Source organism: Cervus canadensis, chromosome 6 (assembly GCF_019320065.1).
Source record: "Cervus canadensis isolate Bull #8, Minnesota chromosome 6, ASM1932006v1, whole genome shotgun sequence".
Classification (NCBI taxonomy): domain Eukaryota; kingdom Metazoa; phylum Chordata; class Mammalia; order Artiodactyla; family Cervidae; genus Cervus; species Cervus canadensis.
Window position 1 is genome coordinate 80,440,514 of NC_057391.1, and position 24,195 is coordinate 80,464,708.

General features: G+C 56.5%; 1 protein-coding gene and 1 non-coding gene across 4 annotated transcripts in view; one reads left to right on the plus strand and one right to left on the minus strand.

Moving 5' to 3' along the window:
- Positions 1-24,195, minus strand: part of LTBP2 (latent transforming growth factor beta binding protein 2) — a 106,123-nt gene that overhangs the window by 1,946 nt on the left and 79,982 nt on the right. For 2 of the 3 annotated variants that reach the window (XM_043472546.1, XM_043472545.1), the window contains exons 16-34: positions 22,671-22,799; positions 21,802-21,930; positions 16,839-16,958; positions 11,337-11,456; positions 10,113-10,235; positions 9,767-9,892; positions 9,221-9,346; positions 8,020-8,142; positions 7,765-7,890; positions 7,280-7,402; positions 6,530-6,661; positions 6,143-6,268; positions 4,994-5,137; positions 3,850-4,041; positions 3,640-3,723; positions 2,819-2,947; positions 2,369-2,506; positions 2,103-2,270; positions 1,435-1,803 (exon numbers count right to left, since the gene is read on the minus strand). In XM_043472546.1, coding sequence (XP_043328481.1) covers positions 1,435-1,803; positions 2,103-2,270; positions 2,369-2,506; positions 2,819-2,947; positions 3,640-3,723; positions 3,850-4,041; positions 4,994-5,137; positions 6,143-6,268; positions 6,530-6,661; positions 7,280-7,402; positions 7,765-7,890; positions 8,020-8,142; positions 9,221-9,346; positions 9,767-9,892; positions 10,113-10,235; positions 11,337-11,456; positions 16,839-16,958; positions 21,802-21,930; positions 22,671-22,799 — 2,727 coding nt within the window. The remainder of the gene's footprint in view (positions 1-1,434; positions 1,804-2,102; positions 2,271-2,368; positions 2,507-2,818; positions 2,948-3,639; positions 3,724-3,849; positions 4,042-4,993; positions 5,138-6,142; positions 6,269-6,529; positions 6,662-7,279; positions 7,403-7,764; positions 7,891-8,019; positions 8,143-9,220; positions 9,347-9,766; positions 9,893-10,112; positions 10,236-11,336; positions 11,457-16,838; positions 16,959-21,801; positions 21,931-22,670; positions 22,800-24,195) is intronic. The other variant, XM_043472547.1, reaches the window with a different exon arrangement.
- On the plus strand, positions 17,594-17,666 carry TRNAE-UUC. The gene has a single exon. It is a non-coding gene; the product is annotated as a tRNA-Glu (tRNA).

Sequence of the window (24,195 nt, forward strand, 5' to 3'; positions counted from 1 at the left end):
CCCTGGGGCCCTTGCCCTCTGCTCAGAGGAGCCCAATGAACTTCTGGGGTCAGGGTGGGGAGGGTTATAACACTGTCACAGAAAGATGGTGAAACAAAAGGCAATACCCCTAAAAAATAAGTATGTGTCATTTTTAGATGGGGAAGTGTGCTTGCTTTAAATGAGGCTCTGGGGAGGTGGGGACTCACTGCTTTCACAACACCAGGGCTCCGAGCACTTCGGTATCTCTGTACAGTTTTGATTTTGTTGTGGTCGGTGGCAGGATGTTATGTTAAAATCTTCACATAGCTTTTGGGGGGTGGACAGGATTGGTAGCAAAAGGGACTACCCTCACTCACCATAAAGCAAAGCTGCTCCCAGGTCTGCCTAACCCTCTTCTTTCTCTAACTCCCCTCCCCTGGAAAAGACCCTCCTCCTCACCTCTGTGTAGTTTTGATCAGTCTGATACACTGGCTGTGCCCATGGCAAGCCTGACTTCCTTATTAGAATCCAAGTCCTGAGTGCTGGGGTCATTGCCACTTATGAACCAAGTCACCACAGTGGGCCTTTAAACGGGTTAAGTGAAGTGAAGTCACTCAGTCGTATCCGACTCTTTGCGACCCCATGGACTCCCCATGGAGCCTACCAGGCTCCTCCATTCATGGGATTCTCCAGGCAAGAGTACTGGAGTGGGTTGCCACTTCCTTCTCCAGCGGATCTTCCTGACCCAGGGATTGAACCCAGGTCTCGCACATTGCGGATAGACGCTTTACCATCTGAGCCACCAGGGAAGTTCCCCCTTAAAGGGGTTAGAAATCCTTAATTCCCATTTCAAACTGTGGTACTGGAGAAGACTCTTGAGAGTCCCTTGGGTAGCAAGGAGGTCAAACCAGTCAATCCTAAAGGAAATCAATTCTGAATATTCATTGGAAGAACTGATGCTGAAGCTCAAGCTCCAATACTTTGGCCACTTGATACGAAGAGCTTGACTCACTGGAAAAAGACCCTGATGCTGGGAAAAGATTGAAGGCAGGAGGAGAAGGGGACGACAGAGGATGAGATGGTTGGATGGCATCACCAACTCAATGGACATGAGTTTGAACAAACTCAGGGAGATAGTGAAGGCCAGGGAGGCCTGGCGTGGTGCAGTCCATGGGGTGACAAAGAGTCAGAGATGACTTAGCGACTGAACAACAATTCCCACTTCGAGTCACAGGTTTGAACCTGTAGAGCAGGGTGTTCTGCAGACTGTAAGTGGCATAGGAGTGTGCTGCTGGCTCCCTCACTCTGCTGCTGGCTCCCTCGCTCCCACAAGCAGCTTTTGAGGTTGGGATGACGTCCTGTACGTTTTTGGTGTCCCCTGTGTTAGTTAGTCCATCAGAGGGAGTTGTTAGTGCCTGTCCCTTGGGTGACCCGTGAGAGGGCTGGGTGGATTTTTCCCTTTCCTGTCCTCACCCTGCTGACAGTGATGAGCAGATGGAGAAGATGGAAGTGAAACAGCTTCAGAGCCCACCTCTTCCCCGTTTTTGCAGCAACACAGACCTGGGTGGCTGGCCACGTAGTGGGGCTGGAGTTCTGAGGGCTGCAGGGGAGGTTCAGGGAGTGGTATGCGGTCCCCCGGGCGGCCGGCCGTGCTGGGGAAGAGTGGTTCGGGGATGGCGTCCTCGGGGCCCAGGTAGTTGTAGAAGGGGACCCCGTCTGGGCCGTAGAGGCTATAGTGCAGGTCATCGGGCCCGGGGCCGTACTCATAGCCGGGCCGGAAGTGGATCCCGGCCTCCCGTTCGGCTTCGATCCGGGCCACGTTGCAGAGCTGAGCATAGACCTCTGTCGGGAGCAGTGGGGAGAAAGGAAGCTGGGCCTGGGCTCCTGGGAGCTGAGGCCCGGGGTGCTGTTTCTCGACTCAAGGAGAGAGGGAGGTGCTGGGACCACCGCCTCGAGTTCCTGGTGGTGTTCCTCTGCCCCCACCCCGCCCTGCCCCACAGCATCCATCCCCAAACAACAGGGAGGGAAGACAGGCCCAGGCCTTGCCCTCCTCCTTTCTGAGTCCCCCCCACCCTTTCCGAGGACACACCCTGCCCCGGGGGGCCCAGCTCTGCCGCCGTCCCCACCTCCTGCCTTCTCACCTGAGCTCCTGGGCGGGCACAGGGCGCACTGCTGGCTCCAGGCCTCGCCGTCCTGGCAGCAGCACTCCGTGTAGGTGGTGCGGCGGCCGTGCAGGGGGTGGCTGCACACGTAATTGGTGACTCTCTTCCAGCAGATGTCCATGTGGATGTCGTGGTCAGGCAGGTCCTCTGGGGGCGCAGGACACATGAGCCTCCCCAGCCCCGGTCTGCTCCCCCTGCTGCCTCTGCCCCCACCCCATGCCCACCCCACCCCCACCCCTACTGACCCACACCACTGGTGCTGTTCACGCAGCGCTGCTGACTGAGGTCCAGGGTGAGGGGTGGGCTGCAGAAGCAGTGGAAGGAGCCTTCCGTGTTCACACACTCGCCATTCTCACAGGCCATGTCCTGGCACTCGTCGTGATCTGGGAGGCAGGGAGATGGGGAGGAACATCGGGGGCAGTGCCCACGCGCTGTGCCCACCCACTGCAGCCTTCAGGGAAGGGGGTGTTTCTCGTAACTGATAATGCCCCCCCACCTCCCACCTAGTCTGGGAGGCCCCAGCCCAAGGATGGCTTGCCAGTAGGTCCCTCCCACCAACCTCAGACCCGCCTGCTACAGCGGGCATCCTCCCCGGGAAGGGGGACACTCCCAGCCAGAACTGGGCTGCCTGGCAGGGGGTGAGGGAGCATTCAGCTGTGGGCCCTGGGGTGGGGAGGGGTGGCGAGCGTCCTCACCCTCACACTTCCTGCGGGCGGCATTGTAGTGGTAGCCAGGGTTACATAGGCAGATGTAGCCGGGCACCGTGTTGAGACACCGGCCATTCCGGCAGAGCCCGGGCCCAAACATCACACACTCGTCAGCATCTGTGGGAGGGCAGAGCTGAGTGAGGGCAAGGCGAAATGCGGGATGAGGCAGTCCTTAGATCTAGGGGCTCCAAAGCCAGACTGACTGGGGCCGAATCCCAGCCTTGCCACTGGATGGGCAGGTGACATTGGGCCAATTGCTTAGGTTGTCCCTTGCTTCAGTTCCCTACCTAGAAAATGTGGCTCCTACTCCTTAACCTTGTAGAGTTGTTATGGGGGTTGAGATGTTAACGCATGTAAGGTGCTTAAAATAGTGCTTGGCACATAACAAGCACTCAAGGAGAACCATTTCCGTTTCTGCTATTTCCTTTTCCAGTTTCAGGTATGAGTCCACACCCGAACCACCCTTTCTGAGAATGAGTTCCCCAAAGTTTCTGGCTCTGTAAGTGGGGCCAGGAAGATCAGCAGCTGCCTTTGGCCTCTGTCGCTGTGCCCTGGGACTGGGTTAGTCAAGGCATCATAGCTTGTTTCTGGAGGGCTCAGCCTCGGGGAGCAGAGAAACCAAAGTGGGGTTGCCCGGACAATCCAGGAGGAGCTCAGGTCAGAACTTCCAGCTAAAGATCTGCAGCCTTGGGACAGGAAGGTTAGAAGCAACCTGAGATGTGGGGCCTGCACGCAGAGGCCTCTTGGAGTACCAGGCCAGGCCCACTGAGGTGAGTGGTGTTTGGGGAGGAGGGTCTTGGGGAGATTACCTGTGTACGTGGTCTGTCCAAACATCCAGGCTCCTTCCACGGGGATGTAGCCTTTCCCACTAGGGCAGATCTCGCTGAATTCAACTGTGCAGGGAGGCATCTTTCTCAGAGAGAAAGACTCTGCCACCACCCCCTCCCCGCCCCCCACTTCTTTCTGTGTCACCCTGCAGAGCCGACCCTGAGAGGACCTGGGACCCTTGGGGGCCTTACCTGAGTCCTCATCTGGGCACAGGTCACAGGCATCCCCCCAGCCGGTGCCCTGGGTGCAGCAGCACTCGGCCTGCGTAGTGTTCCGGCCCAGAAGGCTGGAGCAGGGCGTCTGGTCCTTCTGTCCAGAGTAGCATTCCATGCGGACGGGGCCTGGTGGGTGTGCCCCTGGCCGGGCCTCAGGGACACTCGGACCTGTGTGTGACAGACGTCCCTTATTAACGTCTGTTCATGGTCCCCTGGGGCACCCTGGCCTTTGAATTTATTTAAATTTTAAACATTTATATGGAACATTACAGTGTACTTTTATTATCTCACTTGATAAGCCTTATGAAGAGCTTATTATCATCAGCTTTCTTTTATAGAAGAGGCAGTTGAGGCTTGGAGAAGCTCGGTGACTTGCAGGAGCCACCTAGCGGCAGATCAGGGAAGTGACCCCAGTTCCTCTGGTGCCACACCCCTGCTCTTTCCAAGATACCATCCTGCCTTCCTCCCCAGCAGTGGGGTGGCCCCAGTCCCGGGCACACCGCACCATATGGGCATGGCATAGTACACCGTTCCATTCCTCTGTGTCACACTGAATCCCTGCCCCTCCCACCTGTCCTCGTTCCAGGTCCTGCTTGCTTTCCCCCAAGTCAGAGAAGGCCAGCTGAGTCCTAGTCCTGGGCTGAGAGGCTGAACCCTGCAGCTCTGGAGTGGAGTGGGATGGGAGAGTCGAGCTTAGCTCAGTTTCAGGGCCTCCCTCACCCAAGAGCTTCCTGGGGTTTGACTCAGGGTCCCTCCAAGGCTCAGATGGTGAGGGACAGGGAAGCCTGGTGTGCTGCAGTCCATGGGGTCACGAAGAGTCAGACACGATTTGGCAACTGAACAATAACAACCAAGGCTCAATCTGAGGTCCCTGGGCCCAACCCCCTCAAGCTGGCATTAGAGCTTCTCGAGCCTCCTGTAGGGTCGTCACAGCCCCGCAACCTCCTGGAAGTTCCTGGGGCTTAGCCGACTTTGCTCCACACTCAGACTCCTCACCCCTCCGCACTCCGGCCCCAAGATGCTCTCCTGCCCACACCGCGGATCAAGAGCTGGAGTAGAGGAAGCGCTGTGTACGCCAGACAGCGGGGGGTGCACCGTGAGGGTGGGGCGCGGGGCTCACCTCCAGCCCCCCGCGGGCGGCAGCGCCCCTCCTGAGCGTCGTACTCCTCCAGGTCGCTGGCGCAGAGGCACAGGAAGGAGCCCTCCACGTTCTCGCAGAGCGCCGCCCCGCACACTGCCAGCATGAGCTCACACTCGTTCACGTCTGCCAGACAGGAGGACCGGCTCGTGAGCAAGGGAGAGGCAGCCCAGGCCCCTGCCCCTGCCTCCAGCCCCGCGGGCACATTCCCGTCACATCCCCCCACTCCCCCATCCCCCACAGAAACAGGCTAGGGTCTAGGGAAGAGGGGGAAGTGGGTGTGACTTCGCAGGAAGGAGGACCAGGTGAGCAGAAGGGATGGTGGGGGGGGGCGGGGGAGGAGAAGGGTGGCAGAAAAGGGCCCATAAATGGACAAAGAGGAAGGGTTCCTCCTTCTGCACGTTCCCCAAGCGTGCCTCTTGACCCCTTGAGTCTCTGGGGAAGGGTGGCGCCTTCACTAGTGAGCTTGCTCCCCCTGCTGGTAAAACGGGGCCTCGCTTCCCTGATAACCTTGCCACGGTGCCCCTGTGGGGGTGTGTGTGCTCCACTGCGCAAATCGGGTGCCCCTCTTTGTGACCCCATGCATGGACTGTAGCCCGCCAGGCTCCGCTATCCATGGGAATCCTCCAGGCAAGAATACTGGAGTGGGTTGCCATTTCCTACTCCAAGGGATCTTCCCAACCCAGGGATCGGACCTACGTCTCCTCCATCTACTGCATTGGCAGGTGGTGTCTTTACCACTGAGCCACCTGGGAAGCCCAAGGTGCCCCTGTAGTTCAGTTCAGTTCAGTTCAGTCGCTCAGTCGTGTCCGACTCCTTGCAACCCCATGGACTGCAGCACGCCAGGCCTCCCTGTCCATCACCAACTCCCGGAGTTTTACTCAAACTCATATCCATTGAGTCGGTGATGTGCCATCCAACCATCTCATCCTCTGTCGGAGGAGCTGAAATCCCCCTTCCTTGTCACTCTATGTTGGGGGCCCCGTATGGAGCCACGTGACCCTGAACATTTCAGCAGGAGGGCCCTAGGGCCCCTCTATGCAGGGCAGCCAAGATCTGTGGAGATGGGGTCAAGGGCCCAAGAGCCTTCCCTTCCCTGGTTCAGAGCTGGCTAGCCCACAGGCTTCTCACCAACGCAGTCCCAGCCGGAGGGCGAGGTCTCGAAGCCCTGGTCACAGAGGCAGCGGAAGGAGCCGTCCGTGTTGTCGCAGAATCCGTGGCTCCCACACACCGTGTCGTTGGCACACTCGTCTATGTCTGTGGGACAGGGCGGGCTGCAGTGTAGGGCGTGCTCTCTATTCGCTGGGAATGCTTATTTATCTGGCTTATTAACACCAAGATCTCTGAAAACTAACTCCTGAACACAGAGTGAGAAAACTAAACAGTCCTCTTCAATTTTTGTGTAAGCGCTGCTGTATGGAAAACACACAAACAGCTGCAAAAATAGTTTCTAGCCAGATACGTGGAAAGTAGATGTGGTCCTAGGCCTCCCCGCCCGCACGCCCCCTCCCCACTCACCAATGCAGTCTCCCGTTGGGGCCACGTGGAAGCCAGGCTGGCAGCCCAGGACACAGCGGAAGGAGCCAGGGCTGTTCTCACACCTCCAGGCCCCGCACACCGGTTCCCCGAGGTCCTCGCACTCGTCAATGTCTGTCCCCAGGGCCAGGGGAGGGGACAGAAGTGACCAGGTCACTACCCCGACCCCATCTCTCTGGCATTACAAGGTCATGCCCCTCAACTTCTGAGGTTCTTGATTGGTTCCAAACCACTATGCTCATTTCAACCCCAAAATGTCAAGTTCAGGACCCTTTCCCCTGACCCGCAGGCCTGATTGTCCAGGAGAAGAGCTCTCGGCCTCTGTGACACTCCTTTCCCCCACACCCTTCTCTCCACAGCAGAGCACTGTCTACTTCTCGCTATATAAAACCTTTCCCAAAGTGTATTATGGAGAGCTGTCTTCATATGCCTCCCTTGCTTAGTTTCAAGATTATCCATAACTGTCTATTTGTCCCAACAAAAGACGTTGAACCCAGGTGGTGTAAATGTCTATTGCATCCATTTGGTTTTTAAAAAACTAGATTCTGTCCTCTGCTATAGCACAAGGACATCCTGGGGGCAATCCCTGAGTCAGAAGAGGCTGAATAAAGACATTATCCATTGGATGATTTATCTATGGAAGGTGCTCGAAGCTGGGGTTCCTGGCCCCAGGGAGCTGAGGAGCTGGCAGGGTGGAGGTGCCTGTCTGTCAATGTGGTGCAGAGCCCTTACCCACACACTCCCCGCTCTCCGGGGAGGGCTGGAAGCCAGTCTCACACACACAGTTGAAGGAGCCGTCGGTGTTAACACACTGGCCCCCGAGACACCGGTCCGTGACTGCACACTCGTCCACATCTAGAACAGAGACGTTTGTCAGCAGGGCCAGCCATGGGCCCCCAGGGCCTTGTGCGGTTTCGCCCAGAGGACGGCCAGGGAGTGGCCCGAAGTGGGAAAGGCCTGGAAGATCTGAGCGAGAGTCCAGAGCTGGAAGCCAGAGGCGCGGGTGGGCGTGGAGCCCCGGAGCCGGGCAGGGCAGAGGGCGAAGGCACCTGCCTTAGGCATCGTGGAGAAGCCGTGGAGGAGGGCTCCGAGACCCTCCCTGACGCCTGGCTCCCAACCTCATCACTCAGGCTCCCATCTTCCCATCCCAGGTGGACCGCGAGCGTTTCATCAGTACGCAGGATGACCTCTAACGCCCCCTGCCGCCGGCTTCTCACCCTGGCAGCTGGTGCCCCCGTCTGCGCTGACGAAGCCGTCCGCACAGAGACAGAAGAAGGACCCGTGGCTGTTGAGGCACTCGCCGCGCGGTGCGCAGTAGTCGTCGCCCACACACTCGTCCACATCTGCGGGCAGATGAGCAGGTGGTGTCTCCCGGTGTCTCCCCCGGGGCGGGGATGTTCCCGGGGAGTGCGCGATGTAGGCAAACCCTCCGCCCCACCCCGTTCCCGGCCGGGGAGACCTGAGCCACTCACCCTCACACACCGTGCCGTTGGCCAGCTGGAAGCCCGGGGGACAGAGGCACTGGTAGGAGCCAGCCGTGTTCTTGCACTCGCCTCCCAGGCAGCTGCTCTGGGGGTCTTCACACTCGTCCACATCTGCAGGGCCACACCAGGAGATGGTAGTGCAGAGGGGTGGGGTGGGGAGGCGGAACTGATGGGAAGACCTTCCAAGGGCAGGGATCAACAGGGAGGTCTCCAGAGGACCTGGAGGTCTGCCCCAGGAGACTGGACCCATAGGAGCGCCATCCTCTCGTAAACTGGCAGGGCTGGGAGAAGCTGGCCAGGGAGCCTTTGGGGAGCAGGATGGCTGCAGCTTCTTCCATCCTGCCCCAGCCCAGTCCAGCAGGCTCCTCTGGCCTCCCGATGCCCACACTGTGCCCGCCCCGGGGACACCTGGTCTCTCCCAGCAGCAACCCTGGCCTAGGGTGGCCAAACCCTACTGCCCTCATCATGGCTGAGATTTTACAGAAACAACAGGAAAACAACTGAGAAATAAGCCAAGGAAGCGGATACAGAGAACCTGAGGAGGTAACAGAAAGTGGATCATTTAAATTGGCCTACAGATTGCCCTGGGACTTCTTTGGTGGTTCAGATTCCTTTCCCTGGTAAAGAATCTGCTTGCCAATGCAGGAGACCTGGGTTTCACCCCTGGGAGGGAAGATCCTCTGGAGAAGGAAATGGCAACCCACTCCAGTATTCTTGCCTGGAGAATCCCATGGACAGAGGAGCCTGGAGGACTATAGTCCATACAGTCCATGGGGTTACAAAGAGTCGGACACGACTGAGCAACTGACACTTTCACTTTCTTTCACAGATGGCCCGGTACTGGCCAGGGTCTTTCGAATAATGTCGCAGCACCCACCTTTACAAGGAACCCTTGAGTAGCTTGTTAGATAACAGATCCCAAGGCCTCCCCAGCAGACAGATTTAGCTGGTCTGACAAGGCCTGAAAGTTGCATGTCTATCAAACAAACTCCCCGTGATTCAGACAAGCACTGAAGCTCTGGTCCAATGGCTCACTGGACCCCTAGACCCAGATCTGCAGTTGCCTTTCTGACTCCTGTTTAGGGAGGGAGGGCAAGAATAGGCGTCCCCAGCTAGCCCACCCTCCGAGGCGAGCTCGCTTCTCTGAGGGTGAAGGGTTAGTCTCCTGCTCCCCGTGGGGGCCTCTCACCTTCACAGCTGTGGCCCAGGGCGCTGGGCTGGTAGCCCGCCTCGCAGTCCCTGCAGGAGAAGGAGCCGGCAGTGTTGGTGCAGACTCCGGATGGGCAGACTCCCGGAAAGGCGCACTCGTCTAGGTCTGGGGTAGACAGCCAGCCAGTCAGTCACGCGGGGGGCCCGGGGATGCCTCCTTCCACCTGGCTAGGCCAGAACCACCCTGTGCCTCTGGCTCCCTCTCTGAGCTTGTTGGACTCTGCGGGCCCCCGAGGAAGGGGAGCCCCTGGCTCTGGGCCTCCTACAGGGCACCCCCGCACCCTCTCCCCAGGGATGCTTCTGGGGTGGCTCGGCCATCAGCTTCCTTCCCCTTTGTCGCTGTGACTCCCTTCTCCTTCTGTTTTCATGGAGAAAACAGAAGCTCAAGTCCATTCACAGGGTCCTCTCGCCTAGCCTGGAGACCCCCAGCATCAACCCCAAACCAGGCGACAAACGGAGGGTTCTTTGGGAGGTCGAAGGGCCTGTGCTGTCAGTCCCCCTTGGCCGACCCCCTTCCCAGGGTTACCTTCGCAGGCGGTGCCATCCTCATTCACCCAGTACCCACTCTCGCAGGCCGAGCAGGTAAAGGAGCCCTCCGTGTTGAGACAGAGGCCCGTGGGGCACGAGGCCCGGATGGCACACTCGTCGACATCTGAAACAGGCCATTGAGCTCTGTGTGGGGCTCTCTGCAGGACAGACATGCCGGGCTAGCCGGAGGTTGGCAGGGCGGGGCGGGGTGGGGTTGGGGGGCTGTCGGGGAAAGACAGTGTGCAGCAGTGCTGTGTTGGGTCAGCTCAGGGATGTGGGCCAGAGGGAAGGAGCTGCAGGCGGACGTGCCGTGGATGGACAAAGGGGGCTTCGGATCCTTGTACCTTGGCAGCCCTTCTCATCTGGGGTGACTTCGTAGCCCTGCTCACAGGAGCATCTAAATGAGCCCTCCAGGTTGATGCATGTTCCGTGGGCGCAGACCCCAGGGGTCAGACACTCATTCACATCTGTGGGAGAGAAGTCCAAGTTGACGTCCTGTCCCCCACGCAGCCTCCAGCATCAGGCCAAAAGCGTCTCTGTTACAGGGCCGGGGAACCAGCATTCCAAGGGGACCTAGCACCCTAAGAAGAACCAGAGGTCATTCCTGCCCCTGGACCCATCTACCTCGGCCGGGGGCCCTTCCCCCGCAGAACTAACTCCCATCCCTGAGCTGACTTCAGCTCCATCCAGTGACACATGGCACCCTGCAAGTTCCTACAAAAGGGGGTCCAGATCCCCACCTAGCCCTGGGACTGGTTTGGCCCATCTGAGGACACTTGGGGGCAAGTGTCTAAAGACTCCTGCCTCACCTTAGAGTGAGTCTGAACCTCTCTGGTCTCCTCCCCGCCAACCAAACGGGTATGTTTAAGCCCCATGTTCTCAGCCCACCCACCAGCTTCAGCAGGCAAGTGGGTAACACAGAGAGAGGCCAAGTTCTGCCTGGGCGGTTGAGCGGCAGTCTCAAGGGCCTGGGAAACGCCTGCCCTCTCCAGAGCCTCAAAGCCTCTATTCACGACTCAGTCCCTCCTGGCATCCCGAGCCCTGGGCCCTTCTTCCTGCGGGGGCTGAGGGAAAGCACTTTCCTCCTATGGCTGACATGCACCCCCACCCCCCGACCTCCGGAGAACAGCACTGCCGTTTTCTAGGCATTGCTGTTAGAGGTTGCTCTTGAGGTCCAGGAGGGCAGAAGACCCCTCCTCCCGGAGAACCACACCACTGGCATCAGCCTCTTCCAAAAGACGCGTGGCACCCTCAGCCTACCTAGCAGAACCCAGCCACAGAAGCCTCTGGAACCTTGAGCTGTATGTAGCTCCTGGACGGATATGGCCAAGGAGCCTAAGGGGCCCCCCCACCCTGGCTGATTCAGAGGGCAGAGCACCAGTAACTGAAGCACACCCACCTCATCCCCAACATCATCTGGAAACCCAGCTGGGTCACGAAGGACAATAGCCTCCAAGCCATTTCCCTCTGCCCACGCCCCACCCCCCGCCCCCCGCCACCATGTGTGGGCTCAACCCAGGGTCCCCAGGCCAAACAGCCCCCTCTGTGCCTTGGCAGGCAGCCCTCACCTACACAGCTCCCGCCCTGGCCCCTGTAGCCCTCCTCGCAGGGCAGGCAAGTGTAGGAGCCGGGGGAGTTGACGCATCTCCCATCAGGGCAGGTGCCAGGGTGACGGCATTCGTTGATATCTGAAAAAATAACAGCCCCTGCCTTGGTCATCGCTGGGAACCACGGCCCGCGGGTGGGCTGTGAAGGAGCACATCCTTGACTCTGCCCTCGGTCAGAGAGAAGGAGGGTGTCAGTTTCTGTACAGATGGAAACTAGGAAAATGTGAGTGTTCTCCTGTGTTCCCAGCCCCACCTCCCACCCACCGTCCTGGACAAAAGAGAGATGGAAGACCTTGAGGAAGGGAGAAGCCCTGCTGCGGGAGGCCATGCTCTCGCTAGCTTGGGGAGGGTGAGAGGGCTCGACGTCATGAGCTGGACTCTTGGGGAGGGCCTTCATCTCTCCCTTGTTCGTTTACAAGGGGTGATGATGATGGGATAGGACGTGCTTGGCACAGAAGCCCCAGAGACCCCAGAATAGATCCTAGCTGGGCAATGAAGGCAAAAACGGGCTTCCCGGCACCCGGAAATGAGGACTGAGGATGACTCCCCCAGTCTTTGATGTGGTCAAGACCAGCCCTGAGGCTGATGCAGAGCGAGGCTGAGGCTGACGCAGAGGCTAGAAAGGCTGTTGGAGAGGGGAATTTTCTTCCAGCTGAGAACCACGCCCACTCTGCTGAGATTCAGGAAAGCCAGCCCGAAAGGAAGAGTCTGAACACCGATCAGACAAGAGGGGGAGGGGTGAGCCATGGAGGGAGAGGGGTGAGCCTTGGAGGGAGAGGAGCCAGTCCTGGGAGATGAGAACAAGGGGGTGGAGGGCAAGCTTGCTCCCAGGAACGGCACACAGGGCTCTGCCCAATGCAAAGCTGGCATGCTGGGGAGTCCAGCCTCCAAGGCACCCCAGCGACCTGGGCCGAGTTGGGGAGGTCAGAACCCGGGGACTGAACTCTGGGTCAGGACAGCAGGAAGACATTTGGCTCTTCCGGCCCAGTGTGCAGACTCCCAGTCACTCTTCACTACAGACAGATTGGCTGAGCTCCGGAGGAAACAGGAGGGTTCACCCTCCCTGTGTGGGTAATTGTCACCTTCCCACAGGAAGTCCACCTCCTCATGGAGATTCAGAGACCCTACTGACCAGGAGGAAGACCTGCTCAGGACCCAGGGAGAAGAGAAAGGCAGGAGGCAGGGCCAAGGGTCAGAACACAGGCTTCCTGCAAAAGGACTCAAGGCAGCAGCTGTCATGATAAAACAGGACATGGGCCTGGAAGTGGAGGGTGAAAATGAATCTCCTCTGAGGTTGTTTGGTCTGCAGAAGACTGGGTACATCAAAGCCCTCTGTTCCGGGGAACCGATCACCTCTCACGGCCAAAACTTCCCCCTGCGGGTCCACATGAGGAAGACATACACACAGCAGAGGGTGTTTCAGGGGTGTGTGTACTAGGAGATACCCAGAGCTCCTGCGCAATCTCAGGGACACTGAGATAAGGCTCATCTCAGGAAAGAGGGCAGCCAAGAACCCCTTGTTGGGCTGTGGTGATACCAGGCTAAACTATTCTAGAAGCTTCTGTAAAAACAGAACTGGAGAGAATAAGATGGAGGTGGAAGGTAGGGCCACCGCCTTTGGCCAGCACCCTGGCCTACCGGTCCTGGCTAAGATACCAGAAGCAAGATGGGCAAAGCCATTGGGAATGAGCCAAAAGTCTGCTTCAGGGATGCGAGACTCGGGAACGAAGAGAAAGAGAAGGAGGCAAGCATCCTCCTCTAAGACCACACCGAGGAAAACCGGAGTCTTTGGACCTCTCCTGCAGGGTCAGGCAACATCAGAAGGAGATTAGACTTAGCGGGAGCAAAAGGCTCTGAGCTCTGCCCTGCCCCAAATGTTCTGGGCACACCTGCAGAGGTGGTGCTGGAAGTGCATCATGTTGGGCATTAGGAGACCTGTGGGACAAATGCTGCTTCCCTGAGAATTCCAGCTCTCACTTTTTGGGTCGTGGTGGGCTTATGCCTCCTGGTCCCTTGCGATTGGGTGGGGCAGGAGGACTACTGCTGGCCAGTAGCTTGGAGTGGATATCACGTGTGTAATCTATGGGCCCAAACACTTATTTGTGTGCAGCCTTACAGAGTGCTTTCTTCCACGGACAATGGCCACGTTCAAGATGCTATTCCTTTAGCCTGGTTCAAGGGTGAGAAGACATGGGGCAGGACCCCCAGCAGACCCATGATGGATATGCGGCTTTGGTCAGATATCAAGTCTGCTATGTCCTACATGACACTAAGATTGAGGCTGGTTGTTACTGCAGCATAACCCAGCCTATCCTGGCACACTACCGCTGGCTTCCTTCCCCAGACCAGAGCCCCAGCCAGTGATGTTCATGCCTGGGAGGTGGGGGCGGGGGTGGGGGACAGAGGGTCAAAGCAGCCCCCAGTCTCTACCTGAACCAGGGCGGGCCTCTTCTAAATGGGGGCTGATATATCAGAGCCACTAGCCAAGCCATGGATGAAATGGACTCCCTGTTAAAAGCACAGGCTCTGAAGTCACCAGATATCCTGAGGCTGTCCCACCAACCTTTCGGCGCCTGGATGAGAGCCAGATGTTTTTTGCCTCTTCTAGGGTTTAAATTTTAACCTAAGATTATGGTATGTTTTGGTAAAGGTTTTACCCTAGTCGTTGGGGGGCAGGCGCTGTCTGTCTTTTTTATGGCTGTATTCTTGGCCCATGGCTGGGACACAGCTGGCGCTCAAGAAGCATTTGCTGACCAAAGAATGAGACCATGTGATTCACTAAAGCTTCACATCCTCTTGGTATGAGGCTGCTGGAAAGACCCCAGAAGACCCCGGGAAACAGTCACCCCAGGGACCAGCTTGCCAGCCTGCTGTCTGTACACCGGGCAGATGGTGGAGCTTCTCTAAGCAGCACTGCAGTCTCTGCTGGAGGAGATGGAAGGGCGCTGTGAGAGCCCAAGGTGGGGAGGGTGCTCCCGCAGGGGCTGGACCCATGGGCGGCCTTGGCGGTAGGTGGAGGACAGCGGAGCCCTGGCAGTCTGCAGGGGAACTTGCCCCTCTCCGTGGGAACCCAGAATCCCGGGACGACGGAAATGCCATGGAGACTTTGGATGGGCTGCTGTCCAGACCACTCGGGCCCTTCACCAGAGACTGGGAGTTTAAGTGGAGAGAGAGTGGTTTCTTAGTTGGAGGAAGAAGAAAGAGGGAGGGGGAAGTTGACTGGGCTCCCAGGGTGATGGGCCGGGGCTGTGGTTACGGGTGGAAACCTGGAGGAGCGTGCAGGCTACATCAGTCTTTCTTTCAACAGACTCAGAGTGTCTGCCACGGGCCAGGAACTCAGCCTGACCTCCCAGCCAAGGTGCGTGTTTCTGGGACCTTTCCTCCGGAAAGGAAGGGGGCGATCCAGAGGCACAGGCTCAGACATTGGGGGGAGACAAGACATGAGAGAAAACGGGCTCCCCTACTTGCTGCAGGGCTGCCTGCACACTTTGCATGGTTATTCAGCAGGTTAACCAGAGCCCCTGCGATGGGCATTATGGTTTTCATCTTCAGACACTGAGACAATAAGCCAAACCCAGATCTGTCTCCACCAGAGCCTGTGCATTCAATGTGGACTGGTTAGTATAAATTTGAGATTTTAGATGTCCTTGGATTTTCCTAGTTCATTTCCTTTGGTTTTACTTTTTAATCAGGTCTCATGCCAAATGAATAATGCTGGATGCTTAAATGAGGCAATCTATTGAGTCCCTAGTCCAGCACCTGGCACATATAGCAGTCACCCATCAAATGCCAACTCCCTTCACTCTCCCTTCTCCTGGAAAATACCAGACTGTCTGTGGTTCAGCAAGCTCATGAGGACAAGGCGGGTGGGTTCTGGCTTTGATCACAGTGGGCCTGACTTTAAAGCGGGTGGCATTGAGAGGGGAAGGTGAGATGCTGGAGATTCAGACAGGGATGTGTCTGTCCTACACCCCCTAGCAACCTCTCCCCTTTGTCAAGACCTGCCGGGACTCTGGACTCTGCTTCTGTAGTAGTGGCATTGGCAGTTTGTGAGGACATCAGTGGGCAATGTCACAGCCAACTTGTGACACTGGGAAAGGGAGCTGGGATGAGGGCTTATTCATTTATTTTTTTCAACTAGTATGTATTGGTCCAATGCATGAACATTTGTCAGGTGTCCACACACGGTCATCTAAGGATACAGTCCAGCTTACAGCCTAACAAGCTTTAGCCAGTAGATCAAGCCTGATGCCTGAGGCCCCTCCCAGATGTCAACCTTCCCTCTACCATGCGGCTCAAGTGGTGGGCAGAGGTGCACAGCGGGGAGCCCCTGGGATCTCATCTATATAAAGTTACTCTGTTCCCATGCTGTCAGGGCAGACAGGATGCCAAAATCCCACTAAGGGAACAGAGATGCTCCTGGAATCCCTAGACAGGTCTCTTTGTGCACAGGAGTGGGCTCAGCATCAAGGAGAACAGTCAGGGGTAAGCTGGAAGGGGAGCTGGTGGTGGGCAGTGCATGGGGAAGGACCAGGAGACGATGGGGAGGAACCAGGAGATGATGGGGAGGGACAGGAGACAGTTGAGAGGGACAGGAGATGATGGGAAGGGACCAAGAGATGATGGTGAGGGATAGGAGATTGCAGAAAGGGACCAGGAGATGGTGGGGAGGGACCAGGAGATGATGCGGAGGGATAGGAGATGGTGGGGAGGGATAGGAGATTGTGGAAAGGGACCAGGAGATGGTGGGGAGGGACCAGGAGATGATGGGGAGGGATAGGAGATGGTGGGGAGGGATAGGAGATGGTGGGGAGGGACCAGGAGATGATGGGGAGGGATAGGAGATGGTGGGGAGGGATAGGAGATTGTGGAAAGGACCAGGAGATGGTGGGGAGGGACCAGGAGATGATGGGAGGGACCAGGAGATGATGGGAAGGGACCAAGAGATGATGGTGAGGGATAGGAGATTGTGGAAAGGGACCAGGAGATGGTGGGGAGGGACCAGGAGATGATGGGGAGGGATAGGAGATGGTGGGGAGGGATAGGAGATGGTGGGGAGGGACCAGGAGATGATGGGGAGGGATAGGAGATGGTGGGGAGGGATAGGAGATGGTGGGGAGGGATAGGAGATTGTGGAAAGAGACCAGGAGATGGTGGGGAGGGACCAGGAGATGATGGGGAGGGACCAGGAGATGATGGGGAGGGATAGGAGATTGTGGAAAGGGACCAGGAGATGGTGGGGAGGGACCAGGAGATGATGGGGAGGGACAGGAGATGGTTGAGAGGGACAGGAGATGATGGGAAGGGACCAAGAGATGATGGTGAGGGATAGGAGATTGTGGAAAGGGACCAGGAGATGGTGGGGAGGGACCAGGAGATGATGGGGAGGGATAGGAGATGGTGGGGAGGGATAGGAGATGGTGGGGAGGGACAGGAGATGGAGGAGGGCGACCCATTCCTTACCTTGGCAATGTCCTTTCCTGACCATGATGTAGCCCTGGTCACACTCACAGTGGTAGGAACCCTCTGTGTTGGTGCACCGACCCCGGCTGCACACTCCTGGCTGCTCACACTCATCTATGTCTGTGAACACACAGAAGAGTCCTGAGTTGGGGCCAGCCCTGCAGGGGGTCCCGGGGCATCCCCTCAGAGGCCAAGATCAGGGATGCCCATGCTGAGGCCCAGACAGGGAAGACATCCTTGCCACAGCCATGAACGGCAGGGGCTCTGAGGCCAAGTCAGATTGACCTAGCTCAAGCCTCTGCAAACTCGTGAGTTCCCTTCTCCCAGGGAAGGTGGCTATTTTGGGGGCCCTTGGAGACCCTCACAGCTGTCTCCTCACTCCAGTGCAAGGGCTTGTCTTGAGGTCAGGTGGCAGTGCATATGGCACTATCTGAGGAGACCACCAAAGTCCCCCTCCTAACCCCAATACCTTCCCCACAGCTCTGCTCCTAGAGTTCTTAGGGGCCTACTTAAAGGTTAGTGAAGTCGCTCAGTCGTGTCTGACTCTTTGCGACCTCATGGACTGTAGCCTACCAGGTTCCTCTGTCCATGGGATTTTCCAGGCAAGAATACTGGAGTGGGTTGCCATATCCTTCTCCAGGGGATCTTCCCACCCCGGGGATTGAACCCAGGTCTCCTGCATTGCAGGCAGACGCTTTACCGTCTGAGCCACCAGGGAAGCCCATAGTTAGGGATTAAAGGTTAGGGATTGGGATTCCCTGGTGGTCCAGTGGTTAGGACTTGGTTCTTTCACTGCCAGGGGCCTAAGTTCAATCCCTGGTTGGGGAACTAAGGTCCTGCAAGCTGTGTGGAGCAGCCAAAAGAAAAAAAGTTTAGGAATTAAGCAGCCAGTGAGAGATAGTATCTTAGGCAGCTGTGGATCTGTTCCCGTAGTTTCTTCTATTGTCCCAAAGCATAATGGAGCCCCATAATGGCTTGAAAGCCCAAGCCTGGTCGTGCCTTCTCTGTTAAGGCCCTACCAGGATTCCTTGCTGCTCAGACTGCCTCACAAGGCCTCATCCCAGCCTTGCTGTGTTTGCCGATCCCCGCTGGTCTAGCCTCCAAGCCTTCATTCGCACAAATGCCTCTGCTTGGTTTGATGGCCAGCAGAGCCCTGCTCCCATTTCAAGGATGGGTTCAATTTATCAATTCTAGATGGCTCTGGCCACCCCCCATTCCCTGCCCACCACAGTCAAATTAATAGAGGACTCGCCTTTTCCCCCCACCCCCCACTCCCAGCAACGGTTCAACACTGAAGCTCTGTGCAGATGAGATGAGGTCATCCAGGTGAAGGGCTTAGCACAGTGCCTGCCTGGCACGAGGTAAGCACTGAATTATTATTATTGTGCTCAGTCGCCAAGTCACGTCCAACTCCCTGTGACCCTGTGGACTGTAGTCCGTCTATGGGCTCCTCTGTTCATGGGATTCTCCAGGCAAAAATACTGGAGTGGGTTGCCATTTCCTTCTCCAATTATTATTATTATTATTCTAGCACTAAACCTGCTCCATAAAACCCAAGCACCTCTGCCCAGCATGTTAGATCTCTCATGACCTGGCCCCTGCCTGATTCTCTCACCATGGTTCCTGCCTCCCACACGCCTCCTAGCCTCAGCAGCCACATGGAACATGCTTCTGAGCTTCTGCCTGCTCTGCCTCCTTGCCTGGAGAGGCTTCACACCCACCAGCTTGGCTGTCTCCTTTCCATCTCTCAGTGAGGCTGCCCTCGCCCCTCCAACCCACATGGCCCTTCCCAGGGTTCCCTTAGGGATCCGTAGGGGTGAGTAACTGCTTCCCCCAACCCCCACGAATTCTGAGAATGTGCCTTATTATTCCCAGGCCCTTAGTGCCTAGCCCAGAATCCCCAAATTACCTATTGCTTGAGTGGAATAATAAGCATTTGTTTTCAGACAGTGTTTTCATCTGAGCAATACCTCATAACACTTCAGTGCAGAGTGGTAAAATGCGCACTCCGAGGCCCACATCCAGAGATTCTGACCCAGTAGTACTGGGGTGGGCCTAGGAACCTGCATTTTAATAGCTCTCCAGGCAATTCTGAAATAACCGGTCCTCACTTTGGGAAGCTGTATTCCCAGTGGAAGAGGAAAGGAAACTTGCTAAAGGACTCAGGGACTGCTGGGGCCAGGATGACTGCTGGATGATAAGGCTTGGAAAACTGACGTGTTCTATGGAGAAAAATGGAAATGGAAAAGACTCAGTCTTAACACCCATACAAGGATGGACTCCAGACGGATTAAAACATGTTGTGAGGGACTTCCCTGGTGATCCAGTGGCTAAGACTTCGTGCTCCCAAAGTGAGAGACCGGGGTTGGGTCCCTGATCAGGGAACTAGATCCCACACGCAACAACTAAGACCCAGCACAACCAAATAAATAAAATACATAACTAAATTAAATAAATAAATAAAAAGAACATGTCATGAAAGGCAAAACTGTAACTGTAATAAAGGAAGGTGTAGACTCTATTTGTGACTTACAGTGGGGGAGGAATTTTTACATAAATCCCTCAAAGCATAAAAATAAAGCAAAAAGGTGAATTTCTATGCACCAGAACTATGAATTTCTGTTCAAAGAAGGATTCGTGGATAAGGTCAATGGGCAGAGGACAAGACGTAAAAATTATCATATCTAAACCCAGGCAAGTATCTGGAACATATAAGGAACTCCTAAATAGCCACAAGGAAAAACAGGAATGACCACTGAACTGAGCAAAAGATGAGGACAAGCAATTTTTAGGTAAGGAAACCCAACGGCTAACACATGAAGAGATGCTCATATTTACTAGTAAAGCAAGTGTTATTTTAAATATTTAATTAAAACTATTATTTAATAATAATTATTGCTCAGTCATTTCTGACTCTTTATTACCCTATGGACTGTAGCCCACCAGGCTCCTCTGCTCATGGGATGCTCCTCTGCTCATGGGATACTCCAGGCAAGAATACTGGAGTGGGTTGCCATTTCCTCCTCCAGAGGATCTTCCTGTCCCAGGAATCGAATCTGGGTATCCTGCATTGCAGGCTTGGGGAAGCTCAAATATTTAATAGTCAAATAATTTTTTCCAGAAATTGTAATGGTTTCTATTAATTATATAAATTAATGAAATAATTTATAAATAAAAATATTTAAAATAAGGAGATACTCTTTTACGAGAGCAGCAACATTTAGAAAGTGGATGTTTTCGGATGAGGCCTCATCAGGTGGCAGCCAAGCCCTGTTGGAGAAGCTCTGAGAGCTGACCTTGAGCCTCCAGCCTCCTCCTGCCTGCACAGGCTGGCAGAGACCTCCAGACACTCAGGCTGGCACGCGGCAGGACCGCTCGTCTGGGTCAGACCTGGTCACACCCTTCCCTGTCGCAGCCGCTGCCTGTGCCGGGCCAGCACCTTGGGCTGGGCCTGCAGGGAGCAGTGCCTCCAGCCCACAGCACTTGCCAAGGCTGCAAAGCCCACCAGAGAAGCCCCTTAGCCCCCAGGCCTCTGCCCTCGATAACGCCAGGCTGTTCTGAGCACTGCTGCCTGAGTCACCTCCCTGGGAGCCAGCTGACCGCACCGCCGCCCTCTGCTTGCAGACCTCTGCTGGCGGCCACTGTCTGTGGGACGGCGACCAAGCACTTCAGCCTGGCGCTCAAGACACTTAGCAAACTGGCGTCGGTTCCCGCCACTTCCTCCACATACCGGGCACTCCCGTCACTCTGGATTTATCGTTATTCCCAGAGTGCGCCAGGCTTGTTCACGGTTCTGCCCTCTGCAGAAGCGCTTCCCTTCCCCTGAAATACCCTCCGCTTCCTCTTTTCCTTCACCGTGTGTGTGTGTGCGTGCGTGTGTGTGTGTGTGTGTGTGTGTGTGTGAGGGAGGGTGTTGGAAGCAAACCATGCTTTGGGGCCAGGACAATTTTGATTCTGCTTCCAGCTCAGCCACGGCTCTAGGTGTGAGGTCTCTGGGTGTTTCAGTTCACCTCTCTGAGCCTCAGTTTGTTAAACTGTGAAATGGGGATAAGGGTTTCTACTGCATGGGGTTGGGTGGGATGATGAGTGTCACAAAATAAAGGGCTCACGATGGCGCTGGCACATGAGAACAGCTCGTTAAACGGTAGCTGTTATTATTCTGGCCTCACTCGAACATCCCTGTGGGAAACCTTCAGACTTTCTTCCATACGGAACCAGTGCGTCCTCATTCCGCAGTGCCAGAGTCCACGCCTTACTCAGTGCAGTTCCCCTAGAGCTCACACGGCTCCCGGGCCAGAACCAGAAACCCGAGTCTTGAGAACAGCAGGGCCACTCTCCAGGTGAAGGATTCCGACTGGGTTATGAGTCTTACGGCACTGCTTGGAAACCACTGCATCCCACTCTCTGTAAACTCGTTAGTAAAAATGTAAGCGGAGAGTTTCACACGCGGCATAAATGCTGCATATTAAAGGGCCTTTGTTGGAAAGGCCCCATGCAGAGCTTCCCAGGGAAGCTTAAAGCTTGCAGGCATCTCCCAGCAAAGGCGCCCCTGATCCCCAGGCTGCCTGGAGTCCCAGCTGGTGTCCTCACAGGTCACCCTCTGTACCCAACAGGAAAGAAGCTCCTTGTCACTCAGAATTTGGGGACCTGGCTGCTTGTCTTCATCTCCAGCCGTGTCCCGGGGTTTCCCCTCACACTCTTGGCTCCCATCACAGTTTCTTGGAGTGTTGGTGAATATTTTACTGCCTTTCAGATTCGTACCCCTCCATCTGGTCTCAGCGACCTCAGCCTCAGTGTAGGTTCTGCTTCCTCCCAGGTCCAGGTCTGAGCCCTGGTCTCGGTCCCCGCATTCCACACACTGTAGCGCTGTGACTAGGTGCTGCAAATGCCTGGATCCTCCTCCACCCAGACACTACCTGTGGGGTCCTGTACCCCTTCCAGGAGCAAGGGCGGCTCAGCTTACCTTGGCATTCCTGCGTGGCCCCCGAGGCGGCCAGCTTGTAGCCAGGGTAGCAGAAGCAGGAGTAGGAGCCCACGCGGTTGACACAGCGTCCCCTTCCCTTGCAGGGGTCCCTCAGACACTCATTGTCATCTGAGCAGGGGGAGATGGGGAGGGCAGTCAGGGAGGCCTTCCTTTGGGTACCTGTGAGCCACTTGCCATGCTAAGGGCTGGATAGGGGATGGTGCTGTGGGGCAAGGAGGGGCTAAGGGAGCAGAGGAGGCTGGAGAGATGAAAAATCTCTGAGCCTGGGGACCTTGAAGTCTATCCATTGGGCTCATTCAGGAACCAAGGGCCTGGGGCAGTGGCCCCGCACCCCCTTCTCTGCCCCATGTCCCCGTTCCCCAGGGCCCCATGATCATTTCCTTTCTCCTTCAAGGCACAGCGGCTGTGTCTCCCTTGTATAAAATAGTGGGGGAGTGAATCAGGCCCACACTGGATGATTTACGTGTTGTGCCTCCAAACCTCTCCCCTGGGAATGGCCGTGGTAGAGACAGCAGGTCAGGCTTCGGTCTGCTATGCAGACAGTGAGATGGCCAGTTTGAGGGGTGGGTTGATCTCAGAGCTGAGGGCTCCAAGTAAAAGGTGTTTTTTTTCTGGGCTTCAAGGCCCAGGGGTTCTTCCCACTCTCCTGAAGACTCCTCAGGTGGTATTTCCAGAGACCAGACTCCCCAGGGTCAAGGTTAGCTTTGTCCATGGGAACTGTGGCTCCTCTGCCCATCAACCACACAGCACTGCTTGGACTTTCAGTTGCCTTGGCCTCTGGACTGGCCCCCAGCCCTGCCCCCACCCACCCCAGCCACCGAATGAGTCCCAGCTGCCCGCGTGGACACCTGTGCAGTAGGCCTGGCTGGGGTGTAGCCGGTAGCCAGGGCTGCAGATGCATCTGTATCCATCTGGGAGGTTCACGCAGGTGCCCGGGCCACAGATGTTGGTGGCCCCAGCAGCACATCTGTCAATGCCTGTGGGAGATAGCACAGCTGAGGCTGTGGCAGGGTGGGGCCGGGTGAGGGCAGTGGGCTGGGATGGGGGGAGGGTGGGCGCAGGGCACGCAAGCACAGGAGCCTCACCCCAGCCTTGGCTGGGCCCTCCCACATCCATGTATAGCGAGGCCTTGTATAACACTCCACTCATGGCCCCTCTTTCCAGGGACCCGAGCCCTACCAGGATGGAGCATGCAGTGGTGCATCCTTCTGACTGAGACCCAGGGGTTCCAGTAACCTGTGTCCTACGTCCCAGCAAAGGGCCTCCGCCCCTGAGGCCCCCAGGCTGACCTCATCCTGAATACAGGGTCAGTTCTCACCCCAGAGAGAGGGTTTCCCTCCCCTGGTACACCTTGCCCAGTTTCTCCCAGACAGGCAGAGAGATCTGGTGAGCAGGGTCTTGGGAAAACTGCCAGGCGATGAGGGTAGACGTGGGCTGGGGCCCAGCTAAGCAAGGCCTTGAATACCACACTGAGTCAAGCTGGTAAGAAAGGGGGTCATGGGAGTCGGGGTACGATCAGAGCCATCTCAGGAAGACCACGCCTCTCACATACCACCCTGATTAGAAAAGCAGGAAGGTGGCAGATGGACTAGGGTGGGAGGGGAGGCACAGGGGCCCCTAGAAACCCACCGAAATGAATTAAACACGGACTTCCCTGGGTGGTGGTAATGGGGTAGAAAGCGGGAGATGGATACTGAATTCAGAAACAGTTTGGAGACTCACCAGGACTCAGGGCTGAGGCTGCATTGAGGGCAGAGATTATAGCTCTTTTGAACTTGTGTCCTTAACACTAGAAAAGTACCTGGCACTTAAAACACGCTGAATGAACAGATGACTGAATGAATGAGAGAGGCTTTCACTGTGAGTCTTAGCCCGAAGCCTACACACCCAGGCTCCCCGCCCTGCCCCACGGCACTGAGGAAACCCTCGGAGACCCCAGGGAATGGGCCGGGACATGCCTGTGTTGGTGCATAACAGGGCTTCACAGTGTTTGCGAGACTGAACTGAACCGAATGCCCACACTGGCCTGTGCGTGGGGCTACCCTGCCCCTGGCCTGGCTCCGAGTTTGTGTCAGCCTGGGGGCTCAGGAGGACCTCCAACCAGGAGCTACGTGTCCTCCCCAAGAGGTAAGGCTGGGGATGGCAAGAGGGGAAAGGGACCAGGAGAAAGGTTCTGGGCTGTGTGCGGGGCGGGGGGTGGTGGTTGCGTCCCCACATAGCTGACGCCCCAGCTCCGCCCCTGAACCCAGCTCGTCTTGCCTGCTGGGTGGAGGGAGGCCTAGGACACTCCCTGGAGCAGTACACTGAGCCAGAGAAGAGGGGTCCTGGGGAGGGCAGCGGAGACGCCCTGGTTCAGGCCTAGGAAGGCCAAGC